Genomic DNA, 16,421 nt, shown 5'->3' with positions numbered 1-16,421 from the left:
AATATAATCTATCAAATAAGCAAGTTCACATTCATAGAATAATTAGTAGTTTCATTCAAACATGAGTCAATAAATTAACACAGTTATATGAATAATTTACCTGGACGATGGACGAGGCGATGGCGGAGGTAAAGAATGACTTTCATCGAAATCTCGAAGTCTCGCTGCGAGACCATCCAATGATGAGGCTAGAGATCCACTTGGACTTGATCCTCTGAAAGCATAAAACGCATAATGAACAGAACTGCAATAAAATTTCAAGTGTAATATTAATCCTTGCGTCGTAACCAAACCATTCAGAATTGTACTAGGTACCTGAATTGAGTGCTCCAAAAATTTAGAAATAAATCTCATTACAAAATGTCACACTATTTCCAGTACATAATCTCAGATACTCTTCAACTTTACACTAAAAAATAATTCCCATAAAAATATACAACTTACCTAGCAGGTGAGCTACAACTTTTCAGTCTACAGGATTTGACATCCACGGGGTTAGGCAGGCTAGATGCAACATTCTTCTCGCTGGATCCCTCGATGATATCTGGATCCTCCAGGGACTCGTTGCTCTTATCCTCAACAGTTTCGAAGTTGGCCGCTCCAGCCGCTTCCTCCACATGTTCCGGCAACTTCGGCGGCAGCGCAATTTGTTCGTTAGCCGGGAATATGTCGCTGGAGTCCAGACTCTTGGATTTGCCGCAGTTTCGGAGTCTCGGTGACTTCGAGTTCTGCTGAGTGATCTCCTGCTGAGCCTTGTTCTTTTTCCTCCTCTTAGTCTTCCTCGACACCAACACCAGCCTCTTGTTGGGTGCCTCCTTCCTCAGCATCTTCAGGGCAACGTCACACGGTACCAGCTGAGCGTCCACCATGTCCAGATAACCCACGCTGCAGCTCCTCACTATGGAGTCGTTCAAATAAAGAGGACCAATGCTGACGACAGTCGGAGTTCTGTGAACAGCTCGCGACTGCTCGAAAGGCTCCAGCTCGCTGTGAGCCTCTTCGTCGATGAAACACATCTCGTCCACCCTGCCCGCGGTGGATCCACAGCTAGCACTCATTTTCCCGCACAACTCATGGGACTTCAAGTCCTTCAGCTTCAGACTGCAATGCGGACAGGACTGCCCGATACACTGATCGATGTTCTCAGGGAACTGATAAGAGCAGGCTGGCGAGTGGTTGCTGCCCAGATGTATACCGTTCTTGTTGAAGGGACCATTGCTCTGTCCATACTGAGCAGAACTTGTAGCCAGAGGCAGACCACTCGAAGAGCCACCCACACCTTTACCCTGAACACCGTTCACGTTGCTCGAACAGGCCATGTGCAAACCGTTCATGAAAATCGTTTGACCATTGCCGTCCAGACCGTTCACGATGGACCCTTGAGGACAAACGTGGCTGCTGGACGCTTCTGTGCCCGCAGCTTGCCCATTGTGCATGGACATGGGTATAATAGTCGACGGACAGCTGCTCAGCTTGTCGTCTTGGATCTGATTGAACTTGTTGTTCTCCAGCTCCTTCTTATTGACCAAACCAGGTTGCTGGTCAGAGAGAGCCGTCTTCATTCGCTGGATGTTATTGGAGTAATCCGTCCCTGTGTTCGAGGTCGCGATTATGGTCTGCGTGGGTGCCACCGCGTTCTTCGGGGACTGCAGTGCCGGCACGTCGCAACATCTGGGCGGGTTGTGTCTCGGAGGGGTTCTGTAGGAGTTCGGGGGTGCGGTCCTCAGGTTCTCGTACAGGTTGCCCATCTCCTGCAGGTCTACATAGGGCAGTTCGTTCTCGTAGTTCTCCACCCTGGACAGGGTCGGTGGCAAGGGTTCGTTGGTCATGAACTGGTTAGAAATTTGAGACTTTGGACGATTCGAGTTGAGTCGAGCGTTGCGGGGGGTCATCGGGGCAATCGGAGGAGGCTGCGCTTCGGAAGTGCTTCTGGTGGCAGCTTGAAGCTCCTGAAACGACTCCTCCTCGTCCTCGGAAAATAGATTCGGGTTGAACGTTGGGTCTGGACCTGTCAGAGAATTAAACGTTTTAATCGGGTCTTTCCGTTACACCGTCCTAAAACGTACCTGCGGGCACGTCGTCCCTAAGCTCCGTCATCACCACGGTCATTTGTCGTGGCTGTAGATGCAACAGCGACGTCCGATAAGTAACCTGACCCAGGTTAGCCGGTACCGAATCCGTCAGCCCGTGGAACTTGAATTTCGTGCCCCAGATATTGGACGTAACTTCGACCAACCTCGCGTGCTGCAAACAGATACGTCTTGCGACACTGGCGGTCACGCGAATAGCTTCGCAATTCCCTAGGACTCGTAGGGCTCGTTAAATATCGCCGCGTCACGCGACTTCTTAAGGCAATTCGGTGTGTAGCGCCACGAAATTTTTAATAGGATTACCGCAGTTTCGGGATACCTTACCTCGGGTAACGTGTCCACATATGTGAGGTCGTCCGACTCCTCGTTCGTCTTGTCCTCCCGTTTCCTTCGGTTTTTTCTCTTATTCCTGGGGGACCCGCACAGGTCGGCAGTGTCCCTCTCCGTGTCGGATCCGTCACTGAACGACGGGCACTGCGACGTATCCTCGACGATCTGGAGAGTGTCCTGGCTCTGCGGGTCGAATATTACGAACTCGGGTCTGATCTTGCTCGTTCTTCTTCCTTTGAGGAGCGGCACCAATCCACCCAGGTACTCCAAGTATAGCGTGTAGCATGGCACGGGTTCCACCGCGTGTCTGAGCATGGTGCAGTATAGCCTCCCTCCCGGAGGGGGACGCGACACGAAACGCCTTAGCTCCCTGGGTTCCGGGACCGGACATCTGCGGATACGATATGCATAGTTTCGCGTGATTAGGAAGCGATTAGGATCGCTGATTTGAGCTTCACCTTATCGTGCTAGCGAACAGGGCGGCAACGGACGCTCTCAGTCTCGGGGGCAACGGAAGTTGCTGGACGCTGGACTCCCTGGTGAGCGCCGCCCTCACGGCTAAACGAGACAACAATTGCAGCGAACCTACTCGTCTGCGGAACGCGTGGATCGTGCACCAAACGCTTTAGTATGAGCACAGTTAGCGAAAGGAGAAACGGTCAGATAAGGAGGCGTTATTACCTTGACACCCATGCGGCGTGAACGCGAGCGCCGGTCGCCACGAAAAGCCGCCTGTCGTTGTGGCCCCACGTGAGCGCCGATACCGGACACTAACGTCGATAAGGGCAAGAAAATAACACGCTTTACGATACCGCTCGGATAAGCTTTGAGGAAAGAAAAGGTACGTACTTGCGTGTACGGTATCGCGGTGGTGTACACCAGGCTGCCTGTGACCGAGTAAAATTTTAACAGGTTCGTATACTCGTGCGGGGTGCCCTGAGAAATGTCGGTCTCCTTCGTTCCGGCGATCGCTAACAGCTTTCGGGAGTTGCTCCATTCTGCGTGCAGGGGGGCCTTTAGGTTCGTACGAATCGTGATGGGAGACACGTCGTCGAACGAACGCAGCATCACTATGTTACCGTCTGCTAGGCAGACTGCTAGCACGTAGTTACGATCGTCTGCAAATATACGATTTATTTTCTGATTTTAGAAATTTACGATCGATTTGAGAGTATTGATGTTTGGATATTTTATGTGGTAGAATTAGATCTATAAAAATATCTAGGATATTTTATGTGGTATAGTTAGACTAGGTCCATTAGTCCTTACTTTGATAAGGGATGTATTGAAACGAAATATTATAAAATATAAACGAAAATTATTACAATGTTAACTTGAAGTTTAAATAAAATTCAGTAGTGAAATTTTTATCTAAAATTTTATGTAAACATTTAGGTTAATTTATTTCATTTTTATAAATGTAGGTGTGGGGGTTATTTGGCAGTAATTACAGTACTGGCTGTGTTAACCTAAAATGGATACAAATTATATGCTTTCTAGGTGAATATGGTAATGTTTAGATAGTGATAAAAATTGTATCTAATTACTGGCCATAAATTTTGCGATAAGTTTGCAGTTTACAATGTTTTAACTTTTAATTATATAATTTAGCTTTTTATATAGTTTGAATATCTAACTTATCTTTAACTTTTAGTTGCACAACTTTTTTTCAACTCTTAACAAATAGTTTTAATTTTTAATAAAGAAATATTTGCATGAACAAACCACCTTTTGAAATATTTCTTTTTTAATAAAAATATGAAATATCAATATTTGCTGATGTGCATATGACTTGCAAAATAATTGTAATTTTTTAAAATGATTTCACGTAGTTTTTTTTCTATGTACACAATTATGTAACATTTAATATAATTATAGGAATATTCAATGTAATTAATTATAGTCTCTAGTATACTTAATTAATAATTAATTTTAGGTCAAAGCAATAAATTTGTTGGGACACGAAAGAGAACCTGTATTCACGTCTACAAATTACAAATTACAGTTATTGTCGAGAGTTTACGAGGGTGCTAGATTACAGATTACAGTTATGGGATTGTGGTTTCTTTAAATCAAGGTCACAAGTAACGCCTCCGCAGTGCATGTCTGTATTCCTTCGTGCAGTAGGTTTGTGCAGGACGTATGCAAAATTCAGGACTCAGCACGAAAAATTCTCGTTTATGTCGTTTGCCGCCCACATTTGCTCGTGATCTGCCAAGAATGCGTCGGAAGAACTCAGATTTACGTCGGTTTTTATTTTAAAAGCATCGGAACTCTCTGAACTATTGTAATTGCTATAGCTCTGTGGTGAAAGGTCACTTTCTCGTATTGTCTTTTACATGATTAATATTATTCTGTAGTAAAAACGAGGGTAAAAAGACAATATCCTGCAATTTTATAAAACTGCAATATACACACATGCATATATGTATGCATATATACATTATTACTGTAATGTATAATGTATGATATTACAATTTTAAAATGAACGTTTATATTCACACTGAAAGTCATAGTTTCATATGAAAAAATTGTATTAATATGCAGAAACAAAATACAATAATTAATTTATAAATGCTGCTTAAAAATGTGGCAAATTAAATAAGATAATAATATGAAATTAAAGATATTATAGTTTGATGTCTGTTATACAAAATTGTAAATAAAATATTTGTATAATTATATGTAAATATATACAAATTTTATAACAAATTCATAAAAATGAATTAACATAAATTATATAACGAATAATACATGTAACAATAACACATGTGATGTAATACATGTAACAGACAAGTTATTCAAATTGTACATCAACAAATTTATTATATCAACAAAATGTCCATTTGTCATAAAAAATAATAATGTATATGCAAAGATATAATAATTGCTTAAACATACAAAAGTTTAATGAGAAGTAAAAGAAGTAAAAGTGTAACAAATTAAATATCTATTTTATTTTTTATTAAATAAATGTTTGATTACAAAAAAATACGTAAAATTGTACAAATACGTTTTCTGCAATATATCAAAAGTATATATCGTCGCAGACATAAATTACTGAAAAACATCGTTCGATTTCCAGGAAATACTCTTTGAAGAACAGTGTTGGTCATTAAGGACAACATTCCTTTATGCGATCTAAAAGATGTAAAATTGCATCTAAAATATGCGATGGGCAGTGCTGATACTGTAATATAAGAAGCGTGGTTAACTGTGGGTCAATCGTGGGTCAACCATGGGTCAATTTTGGGTCAATCTTGGGTCAACCTCTACCATGCAAGTGCAGTAGTACAAGTCAACCATTGGTGAGTCACATATTTCATAGTTTCCTCGGTTCTCGTTTATAATTTATATCTTAATGCACATCTAGCGTTCGAAAGTTAGAAAATGAATTTATTGTACTAGACATGTGATTTTGATAAAACTGTGTTTTAAAGCATTTTTGATGAAATTGTACTAAGAACGTGCTTTGGGTAAAATTATATTAAAATGAATTTTAGGTAGAATTGTAATAAAAAAATTTTTTCTCATGCTTATTCAAAATTGATTTTTAATACAATTTTATTTAAAATGAGTTTTTGCAAAAAATTATTAAAAATCAATTTTTAGTAAAATTATACTAAAAATGAATGTTTAGTAAAGTCCTATTAAAAATGAGCTTTTGTATAAAATTATTAAAAATGCATTTTTAGTAAAATTATACTAAAAATGAATGTTCAGTAAAATTCTATTAAAAATGAGTTTTTGTTCAAATTCATTAAAAATAAATTTCTAATAAAATTATACTAAAAATGAATGTTCAGTAAAATTCTGTTAAAAATAAGTTTTTGTACAAATTCATTAAAAATAAATTTCTAATAAAATTGTACTAAAAATGAATGTTCAGTAAAATTCTATTAAAAATGAGTTTTCGCACAAATTTATTAAAAATAAATTTCTAGTAAAAATTATACTAAAATTGAATTGTTAGTAAAATTTTATTAAGAATAAGTTTTTGCACAAAATTATTAAAAATGAGTTTTTGTATAAAATTGTTAAAACTGAAGTTTTACTAAAATTATATTAAAAATGAATGTTTAGTAAAACGACCTAATAAATATGTTTGCAATAAAATTATATTGAAACTATTTCTAACAAAATTGCATTAAAATACATTTCTCATAAAATTGCATTTAAAATACATTTCTCATAAAATTGCATTAAAAATACATTTCTCACAAAATTGCATTAAAAATATATTTCACATAAAATTACATTAAAAATATATCTCTCTTAAAATTGTACCAAAAACACATTTTTCATAAAATTGCATTAAAAAAATATTTCTCATAAAATTGCATTAAAAACACATTTTTCATAAAACTGTATAAAAAACCAGTGTCATGCAAACTCTACGAAAAAACATTCTCCATAAACCTTGTACAAAATCGATAAAGTCGTGCAACAAAGATGCAGTATCACCGGAAACAAATCTGAACACGAGATCACGCTAAGCATTTTATGTAACTGCGATTCAAATGCAGCCATCACATAAAATTGAAAGATGTCGTTTTATAAGACGTAGCAGTACACGTTATATTACCTCTGTGAGATCTGCCGTTCGTTAAATCGTCATCTCCTTCCTCCATCGTAAACTTCTCCGCGCTCCACGCCATCGATGTGACACCAGCTGCAAGCTGCACTTCAGACACCATAGCACCGTGAACATCCATTACTATTAATTGGCCAGCTGTTGTCCCGAAATATACCTGTTGATATCAAACACATGGGAACCGTTATGGGTTAACTATTGCATAAAGTTATATTATGGCAATATTATAGCTTAATTTAGTGTCCATATGAGTTGGTTTGGGTGGTGGAGTAATCTTCGAATGAGTAGGCAATATAACGAGTGGCCTCATACTGCGTCGTTTTGTTATGAAACTTGACTATGAAGATTATGTACTTAGTTGTGTAATTAAGGTTGCTAATCTTGAAATAGTATTTTCTGGTATTAATGATAATCTTATTGAAAAGATGTACATTTTGAAAATTTATACATTTTTGAAAGTAATGAAAAATACCTTAATAAATTAAAAAATTTAAAATTGTAATAAATTTTAATAAATTTTAATAAATTAAAAAATTTAAAATTTTAGTAAATTTAAAATTAATTAAAAGTTTTAAATTTATATTTTTGAAAGAAATGAAAAATGCCTTTAATTTTGTAATTTATCTAATTTTTAGTAATTATTAATAATAGTACATATTATTGGAAAGATGTACATTTTGAAAAAAAAATGTTTAAATTTATATTTTTGAAAGAAATGAAAAATGCTTTAATTAAATTATATATGTAAGTTTTAGTTAGTTACAGTTATGGAACGTTATGAAAATAGAAATATAATAAATTCAAGTCTTTAATGTATAATTGAATTCCAGTGAAAATTTAATTGAAATTTAAGTGGAATCAACTCTGGTTGACATCTAGGTGAAATCAAACGTGATTAAAATTTAATTGAAATTAAATCTTATTGACAGATATTTAAGACCAAATCTAATTGATAGCTATATAAAGTCACATCTAATTGACAGTTTATTGAAATCAAGTTTAATTGAGATGTTATTAAAATTAAACTTTATTGAAGTCAAATATAAATCCAACCTAGATGGAATCATAAAACTAAAATTGAATATAAATTTGATATTTTTAAGTTGTGTTGCAAAATGATGTGTTGGAAAATCTAATGTGTGAGAAGTTTAGAAATTGGAAAATTTAGTATTAGAAAAATTTAATGGATAGAAAATTTAATGCGTGCAAAATCTAATGCGAGGAAAACTCATTGCCAGGAAAATCTATTACTAGGAAAATCTAACGTGTGGAAAACACAATACGTGGAAAATCTAAGACACAAAATTTGACGCGTGAAAAATCTAACAATAGAAAAATATAATGCTTGGAAAATCTATTAATAAGAAAATCTGACGCCTGGAAAATTTAACGCGCGGAAAATCTATTAATAGGAAAATCTAACGCGTGAAAAATCTAACGCATGGAAAATCTATTAATAGAAAAAGCTAACGCATGAAAAATCTAACAGTTGAAAAATGTAATACGTGGAAAATCTAAGAAATAGAAAATTTGACGCGTGGAAAATCTATTATCTGGAAAATCTGACGCGTGAAAAATCTATGGCCTAGAAAATCTATTAATAGTTAAATTTAACGCATGGAAAATTTAACGCGTGAAAAATCGAAATGATAGGCAATCAATACACGAAAAATTCAACGTGGGAAAATCTAATGCATAGAGAATAAAAAAAAATAAAAATATTATTTCTAGCGATAGCATTGCAATGCAGCAAGCATTGCAATAAAACACACGGTTATATCGCACAGAATATAATAAATAAATCGATGTACCATGTAAATTTGAAACACGTGTTGATACATCACGTGTCTACACGTCACACGAATACACATCAGTAACGCTATACGCGGCGATATAACAAAACAGTAATATAGTAAAATGTCGTAGCGTCCCAGAAGAGGCTATACGAATAACGTAAGCAACTATATACTACGTCACGTGTCTCATAGCTTTACAAACAATTTGAATACTTTGGTTATGGCGCAGGTGGTGCACGTTGATGGTTGTTCACAAACTGACAAAGTCGTAACTCGAAACTTCGCACAATTCAGTAATTTTCTGGGGTAAATCAGTCAAACCAATAAAATCTACTAGAAACATAAAAAACCACGATAAACCTCTTACTGACTATAAATCCTTAACGAGATATAAAAGTGAGCTTCATGGTAAGTAAAGTGTGATGAATCTACTTCGAAATTAAATTACACGGAAAATCAATTTTTATCGAATCAATTTTGGATTCATGATGGAGCTAAAAGTGTTCTGAAATCGATCTCACGAGCGAATTCCGGGGTTGCTTTTCTTTTTTCAATTAAATTCCACGAAACTGAAATTCAGGTGTCGAAGTTTTCTTTAATTAAATTTTACAATAGATTGCAAAGCGGAAATAAACGAAATAAAGTTGTGTGATTGTTCGGAGAAGAAACAAAATTAATTCCAAGTTGAATTTCATAAGAAGGAAGCTGTGGAACGAAGATTGTTTGGAATCCCAATTTCACGATAGAATGATCGCGAGGTTGAAGTTTTGTTATCGGAAGTTGTTTTAATTTTTGTGTTACGGGTCCGTTTGATTTGAAGTGGAATGTAGATTTTAGTGCTCATCGACTATGTGCAGATAGGAGATCGTTTTAATCAAATTTTTGGGAGCAGGCTTCCTGTTGTTTGATAGGTGGCAACAGGTGGTGGATAATGGTGAATGATATTTTAACTAAAAATATTTACTCTGTGAGGAATGGTGATAATGTAAGCGGACAATGTAGAAAGTGGCGAATTGGGGAAAAATTGGGAATTGGGGAATTTTAGGAAATTTGGGGATTTGGGGATTTGGCAATTTGGGAATTGGAGATTTAGGGATTTGGTAATTTGGGGATTTGAGGATTTTGAGATTTGGGGATTTGGGGATTTGGGGAATTGGAGATTTAGGGATTTTGGAATTTGGGGATTTTGGAATTTGGGGATTTAGGGATTTGGGGATTTGGGGATTTGGGGATTTGGGGATTTGGAGATTTGGGGATTTGGGGATTTGGGGATTTGGGGATTTGGGGAATTGGAGATTTGGGGATTTGGGGATTTGGGAATTTAGGGATTTGGGAATTTAGAAATTTGGGAATTTGGGATTCTCGGATTCTGGGATTCTAAGATTTTGGGATTTGAGAATTGGGGAATTGCGGAATTGGGGAATTGGGCAATTGGGGAATTGGGGAATTGGGGATTTGGGGATTTGGGAATTTAGGGATTTGGGAATTTAGAAATTTGGGAATTTGGGAATCTCGGATTCTGGGATTCTAAGATTTTGGGATTTGAGAATTGGGGAATTGCGGAATTGGGGAATTGGGGAATTGGGGAATTGGGGAATTGGGGAATTGGGGATTTGGGGATTTGGGAATTTAGGGATTTGGGAATTTAGAAATTTGGGAATTTGGGATTCTGGGATTCTAGGATTTTGGGATTTGAGAATTGGGGAATTACGGAATTGGGGAATTGGGGAATTGGGGAATTGGGGAATTGGGGAATTGGAGAATTGGGGAATTTGGGAATTTGGGAATTGAGGAATTGGGTAGTTAGGAAATAGGGGAATTTAGGAATGTATGAATTTGAGAATTTAGGAATGTAGGGACTTGGGAATTTAGGGATTTGGGAATTTAGGAATTTGGGAATTTAGAGATTTGAAAATTTAGGGATTTGGGGATTTGGGAATTTAGGAATTTGGAGATTTGGGAATTTGGGAATATGGGAATTGAGGAAGTTGGGAAATTGGGGGGTTTGAGAATTTAGGAATTTGGGAATTTAGTAATTTTTGAATTTAGACACATTTGTATTTGAAAATATGAAAATTCCGGAATTTAGAACTACAAAAATATGGCAATCTGGAAGTTTAGAAAATTTGCAGCTTCTGTAATTGGGAGTTTCATAGTTAGGAAGTTTAGAGAATTGGAACATATAAAAATATGGCAACTTTTATCATTGAAAATTTATGAATTTTGTAAATTCCAACATCTCCTTCAATTTCATCAATTTCATCAATTTCCTCAATTTCTTCAGTTTCATTTATTTCATCAATTTTATCACCTTCATTGATTTCATTAACTTTGTTAATTTCAGAAATTTCATGAATTCTGTCGCCTTTATCAACTTCATCGATTTCATCAACTCCATCAATTCCATCAATTTTATCAATTTTACCAATTTTACCAATTTTACCAATTTTACCAATTTTATCAATTTTATCATTTTCATCAATTTTTCCAATTTGATCAATTTTGTCAATTTTATCAGTTTTATCAATTTTACCAATTTTATAAATTTTATAAATTTCATCAATTTCATCAATTTCATCAATTTCATCAATTTCGTCAATTTGCTCAACCTCATCAGTTTTACGAATTTTATCAATTTCATTAGTTTCGTCAATTCAATCAACTTCGCCATAATGTATAAATCTCAATTCATAAATTGATCTCAAGAAATAAAAGTTAAAAATTTTGTGTATCTCAAATTTCGTGACACAAAATCTTACTCCCACTTTCTTTGCTTTGAACCTAAATTCCCTAGAACTATCCGTAGGGAATTTGTACTACCCGTACTATTAAACTACTCTCGAAAGTCACTATTACGCGGCTACTCAGTCACACACCACTGACACGAATCTCTGTACGTCCCATGTTGTCATTCAATCCTATAAATACTATTAATACCCTCTTCTCCGTTTTCTTTTATCGTCTCCATTTGAACAAAGCACTAATGGCTTGCTATGTGTCGCAATAATTGACAAAACCAATATGACGAACCTTTTATCGACGATGAGAAAGTTTCTACCATATAATGGACCTCTGACAACTATGATGGACTGTAACACTATGCCGTAATAATGCGAGTGCTTCAAGATTTCAAACAGATATCGGTGTATCGTCTTTCACGTATGATATATAATGTATTTAAGGACGCAGCAGTAAATGAGGGATATTCTGTGCTAATGTATGTCGTTGCTAATAAGGGTGTGCTTTATTGTTCACCGAATTAATTAGGAGGTATTAAGTCTAAAGCTACCTGCCTCTTGTAATACACCTTTCACCTTCAAAATAGATTTATTCAATTTTAAGAGGTTTAATTAGAAAGGTTTTATAGCTGTATTGTTTGGGTTTCATTGTTTTTTAAAGGAAGAGTCATTGTTTAATTAGTTTGTAATTTTGCTAATAATGTTATTTGGACATTTGATAATTTGACCATTTGATCATTTAATCATTTGATCACTTGATGACTTGACTATTTAACTATTCAACAATTTAATAATTTAATAATTTCACCGTTTTGACAGTTTAACCATATGACAATTAAACAATTTCATAAGTTAATAGTTTAAGCATAAGAAATTTGACCATTTGACAATTTGACAACCTGATGAGTGGACCATTTGAACATTCGAACATTTGAAAATTTGAAATTTAACCATTTGACATTTTTACCATTTCATAATTTGACCATTTGTTCATTTGACCATTTGACCATTTGACCATTTGACCATTTGACCATTTGACCATTTGACCATTTGACCATTTGACCATTTGACCATTTGACCATTTAGTCATTTAGTCATTTGACCATTTGACAATTTGATAATTTTACAATTTTACAATTTGACGACTTGACAATTTGACCATTTGACATTTTTACTTAATTCATAATTTGATATTTGATCATTGGACCATTTGACCATTTGACTATTTGACAATTTTACAATTTGACCATTTCACCATTTCACCATTTCACCATTTGACAATTTGACCAGTTGACCATTTGACCATTTGACCATTTGACCATTTGACAATTTGGCCATTTGGCTATTTGACCATTTGACATTTTGACGACTTGACAATTTTAGCATTTCATAATTTGACCATTTGGCCACATGACCATTTAACAATTTGACAATTTAACAATTTGAAAATTTGAAATTAACTTTAAAATTTGAAAGTTTAACAATTTGAAAACCTGACGATACAAAATTTACCAACTAGAAATTTTCCAACTAAACAATTTGAAAACCTGACAATATAAAATTTGCCAACTAAATATTTTCCATCAAAACAATTTAAATATTTGACTTCCTTAAAAACCTTAACTATTTCTAACAATTTTAAACTTCTCAAACACCTCCCACACTTATAAATTCAAATAAATATCTGCACTACAGTAAAGCTTCAAACACAGCAAGAGTTAAATACACAAATAAACCTCTTAATTATTTCTACGCAATATATTCCGTACAAATAGTACACGTGCAACGAAAACGTGTGATCGTATCGTAGCAATCAACAGCATCGCTTTATAATCAAATATTAAAAACGTTTAATTGCAATAAAAGGCGTGTGGGCGTGTATTCATTGCGTTTCAAAATATCAGGTTTTCACTGTACGTGGACGTTTATTTCAATAAATATTCGCACGTTTGACGCGAATTAATACGGGATATAAATTGATCCATATATGACATTACTACGATCCCAGGTAATCGTAATGTCGTAAACAAAATTTGAATAAATGTAAAAACACGATCAAGTGGTGAAAGGCATTTGCACTATTGAAAATTAAATTAAATTAGAATTAAATTGTTAGTTATTATTTCGTGTATTAAATTAAAATTCAAAATTGATGTATTTAAATTTCGATAAAATAGTATTGTAAAATATTTCTGCTAAATGATTTTCGGAACCAACGAATTTATATTACATTGCAATAACTTAATTGTACAATTTCTACAATTTAATTTACCTGCTGATCGTCTGGTGTCCAAATTCCGCAGGTAATTGTGACTTTGTCGTTCAACATCGATGACCAATACCTTTGACCTGCTACACTGCCAACCAGTACAAAACCATCCTGAAAAAGAAATTTATTTTTTTCTTTATCGCGTTGTTTAACAATAATTTTTCTTAGTCATTGCGTATCAAATTTGTATATCATTTCGGTGCGTTTTTATTTTGGAATTTTGTCACGATCAAAATTTGGGGCTTTGAAAACTTGATGAAAATTAGGGGATTTGGGAATTTTATGGATCTTGAAAATTTGGGGGTTTGAGAATTTTGTCACGATAAAAATTTGGGGGTTTGGGACTTTTGTCACGATAAAAATTTGGGGGTTTGGGAATTTGATGAAAATTAGGGGATTCGAAAATTTTGTGGACCTTGAAAATTTGGGGGTTTTAGAATTTTGACACGCTACAAATTTGGGGGTTTGGGACTTTTGTCGCAATAAAAATTTGGGGGTTTGGGACTTTTGTCACGATAAAAATTTGGGGGTTTGGGAATTTGATGAAAATTAGGGGATTCGGAAATTTTGTGGACCATGAAAATTTGGGGGTTTGAGAATTTTGTCACGATAAAAATTTGGGGGTTTGGCAACTTGGTGAAAATTAGGGGATTTAGGAATTTTGCGGACCATGAAAATTTGGGGATTTGAGAATTTTGTCACGCTACAAATTTGGGGGTTTGGGAATTTTGTCACAATAAAAATTTGGGGTTTTAGGAACTTAATGAAAATAAGGGGATTTGGGAATTTTGAGGCGATGGGAATTTTGAAATTTAGTGATATAAAAATTTGGGAGCTTATAGAAAAAAACTTTAATTGTTACTAAAAAACATCTTGAACTGAAATTAATCCTTGGCCCCCAGATCAACAAAAATTGACCCTAAATATGACCTGACTGAGAATAAAAGTTAAACTTTGCTTTCCAATTAGAAAATTATTTAAACTCCGTCGAAAGTCAAGTAGAAAATTACTGGTGAATGTTTAATACTCGTAATAAATTAAATTTAAATCTTGACCAATACAAAATTTGATTCTTAACGTAGTAATAAAAAATTCCGAAAGTCATCTTCCGTTAAAAAGTGGTTGGCGATAATGTCCTCGTTTGTACAATATTTATACCTAATTACCACACGCTGTATCATAGCTCCGCCATTTCGCAGCCTCCGAAGCTGAAATCGCAACGTTCAGCTTATCGATATTTCAGCGCACTCTACTTTTAATTTGAACCGCACACCTACGGTGTGTACACAATTCGCGCTTTATTTGAGTTCTACTTCGAGTTTCCACGCGTTTGCATTCCCCGTGGAATAATCATTTCACTTCGCATACACACTCGACCGAACGTATTGTCATTCAACTGTCCTCGCTTCGAAATTCAATGCTTATTTCCTGTCGCGTCCGCGCCATTTCATCGACTCAATTTTATCTCCTGCCTCCTTGTCGCAGATTTTTCATAAAAATTTCTCCTATTGCCAGCATTCACCGAACCGGGCTCAATCTTTACCGAATCACGGACCCGCAGTTAGATTTTCAATCGTCGATTTAAAAGTACCGAATATAATGCGCTTCTGAGGTGGAGGCTACGCTGCGAATTGGATCTCGTCCAAATACCACGAGAATTGATCAGTTATGTTCGTTTTCTTTCCATTTGTTGCCCTGGCACTCGGTTAACATTTTCTGTCAATGAATTTTATGAAATTATCGCCTCGATACTGAATCAACAGAGGGGTTGGTGTGAATCTTCCATTTTGTCGTTATATTTTATGGGTGCACTTAGTGGCTTATACTAGTAATATAAATACTTGATATACTACATAATTATACAATAATATAAATATCTGTTTATTGCTGTTTCTAAACTTGATGTATAAGCAGATATTTAATAAATATCTTGTTACAGTAAATTTAAAATTACAGTAAACCTTGTTCCATAAAACTAAAACACATCATCCAGCTTCCTCAACATCTAACAAATTAAATTAGCAATACAAGCAAGGAATAGATTGGCCCGAATATATAAATAAAATTGTTTCCGACCAAAATCTGTGACGGCTTTGTATTTCAAGCAGTCAACGGATGTTTATGCATTTATGATATATCGCTGCCGGTAAGGTGTCCATAAATCATGCATGATCTATATACCGCGGTCGTAAACTGCATGATATACTTGGTAGACGTCGATGTATCACAAATGCATGAGCATCCGTTTTCTAATTATAACCTAAAAGGTCAACGAGTCTTGCCAATAAATTTGGTGTCAAAAGCGATGTACATAATTAAAAGTTGAATTACCCTGTAGCATATGAGAGCCATGCGACCGTCGTGTGACCAGGAAAAATGTGTCACTGGGATGTTCCTGTCGTTGATCAGCTCTATACTCCATCTTCCTTCATATTTGATCCAAACGAAGATGACACCTGAACTGTCGCAGGAGGCCAACTTCTGGTAAGGCTCGTTCCACTTTACTAGTATCACCTGCAACAGAATATTCATTTCATTATTTTGTGGAGAAAGATATTGTTGATATACATGGTGTGTTCCATAAGTAATGCGAAGGAAATTCCT

The 16,421-nt window shown here is 35.2% G+C and overlaps 1 protein-coding gene and 1 long non-coding RNA gene across 2 annotated transcripts in view; one reads left to right on the top strand and one right to left on the bottom strand.

Annotated features, from left to right (window-relative positions):
- Tusp (WD40 superfamily protein Tusp) overlaps window positions 1-16,421 on the bottom strand; it is a 91,132-nt gene that overhangs the window by 6,962 nt on the left and 67,749 nt on the right. The window contains exons 3-12 of the mRNA XM_003706679.3: window positions 16,149-16,331; window positions 13,821-13,928; window positions 7,006-7,171; window positions 3,270-3,538; window positions 3,102-3,190; window positions 2,879-3,013; window positions 2,415-2,811; window positions 2,067-2,244; window positions 445-2,008; window positions 101-214 (exon numbers count right to left, since the gene is read on the bottom strand). Of these exons, the coding sequence (XP_003706727.1) occupies window positions 101-214; window positions 445-2,008; window positions 2,067-2,244; window positions 2,415-2,811; window positions 2,879-3,013; window positions 3,102-3,190; window positions 3,270-3,538; window positions 7,006-7,171; window positions 13,821-13,928; window positions 16,149-16,331 (3,203 nt within the window). The remainder of the gene's footprint in view (window positions 1-100; window positions 215-444; window positions 2,009-2,066; window positions 2,245-2,414; window positions 2,812-2,878; window positions 3,014-3,101; window positions 3,191-3,269; window positions 3,539-7,005; window positions 7,172-13,820; window positions 13,929-16,148; window positions 16,332-16,421) is intronic.
- LOC143265708 (uncharacterized) overlaps window positions 1-16,421 on the top strand; it is a 78,096-nt gene that overhangs the window by 9,105 nt on the left and 52,570 nt on the right. The window contains exon 2 of the long non-coding RNA XR_013040389.1: window positions 5,506-5,728. This is a non-coding gene — a long non-coding RNA (uncharacterized LOC143265708). The remainder of the gene's footprint in view (window positions 1-5,505; window positions 5,729-16,421) is intronic.

The sequence above is a fragment of the Megachile rotundata genome, chromosome 13 (genome assembly GCF_050947335.1).
Source record: "Megachile rotundata isolate GNS110a chromosome 13, iyMegRotu1, whole genome shotgun sequence".
NCBI lineage: Eukaryota > Metazoa > Arthropoda > Insecta > Hymenoptera > Megachilidae > Megachile > Megachile rotundata.
Note: the sequence above shows the minus strand (reverse complement) of the source record. Positions and strands in the feature narration are given on the sequence as shown.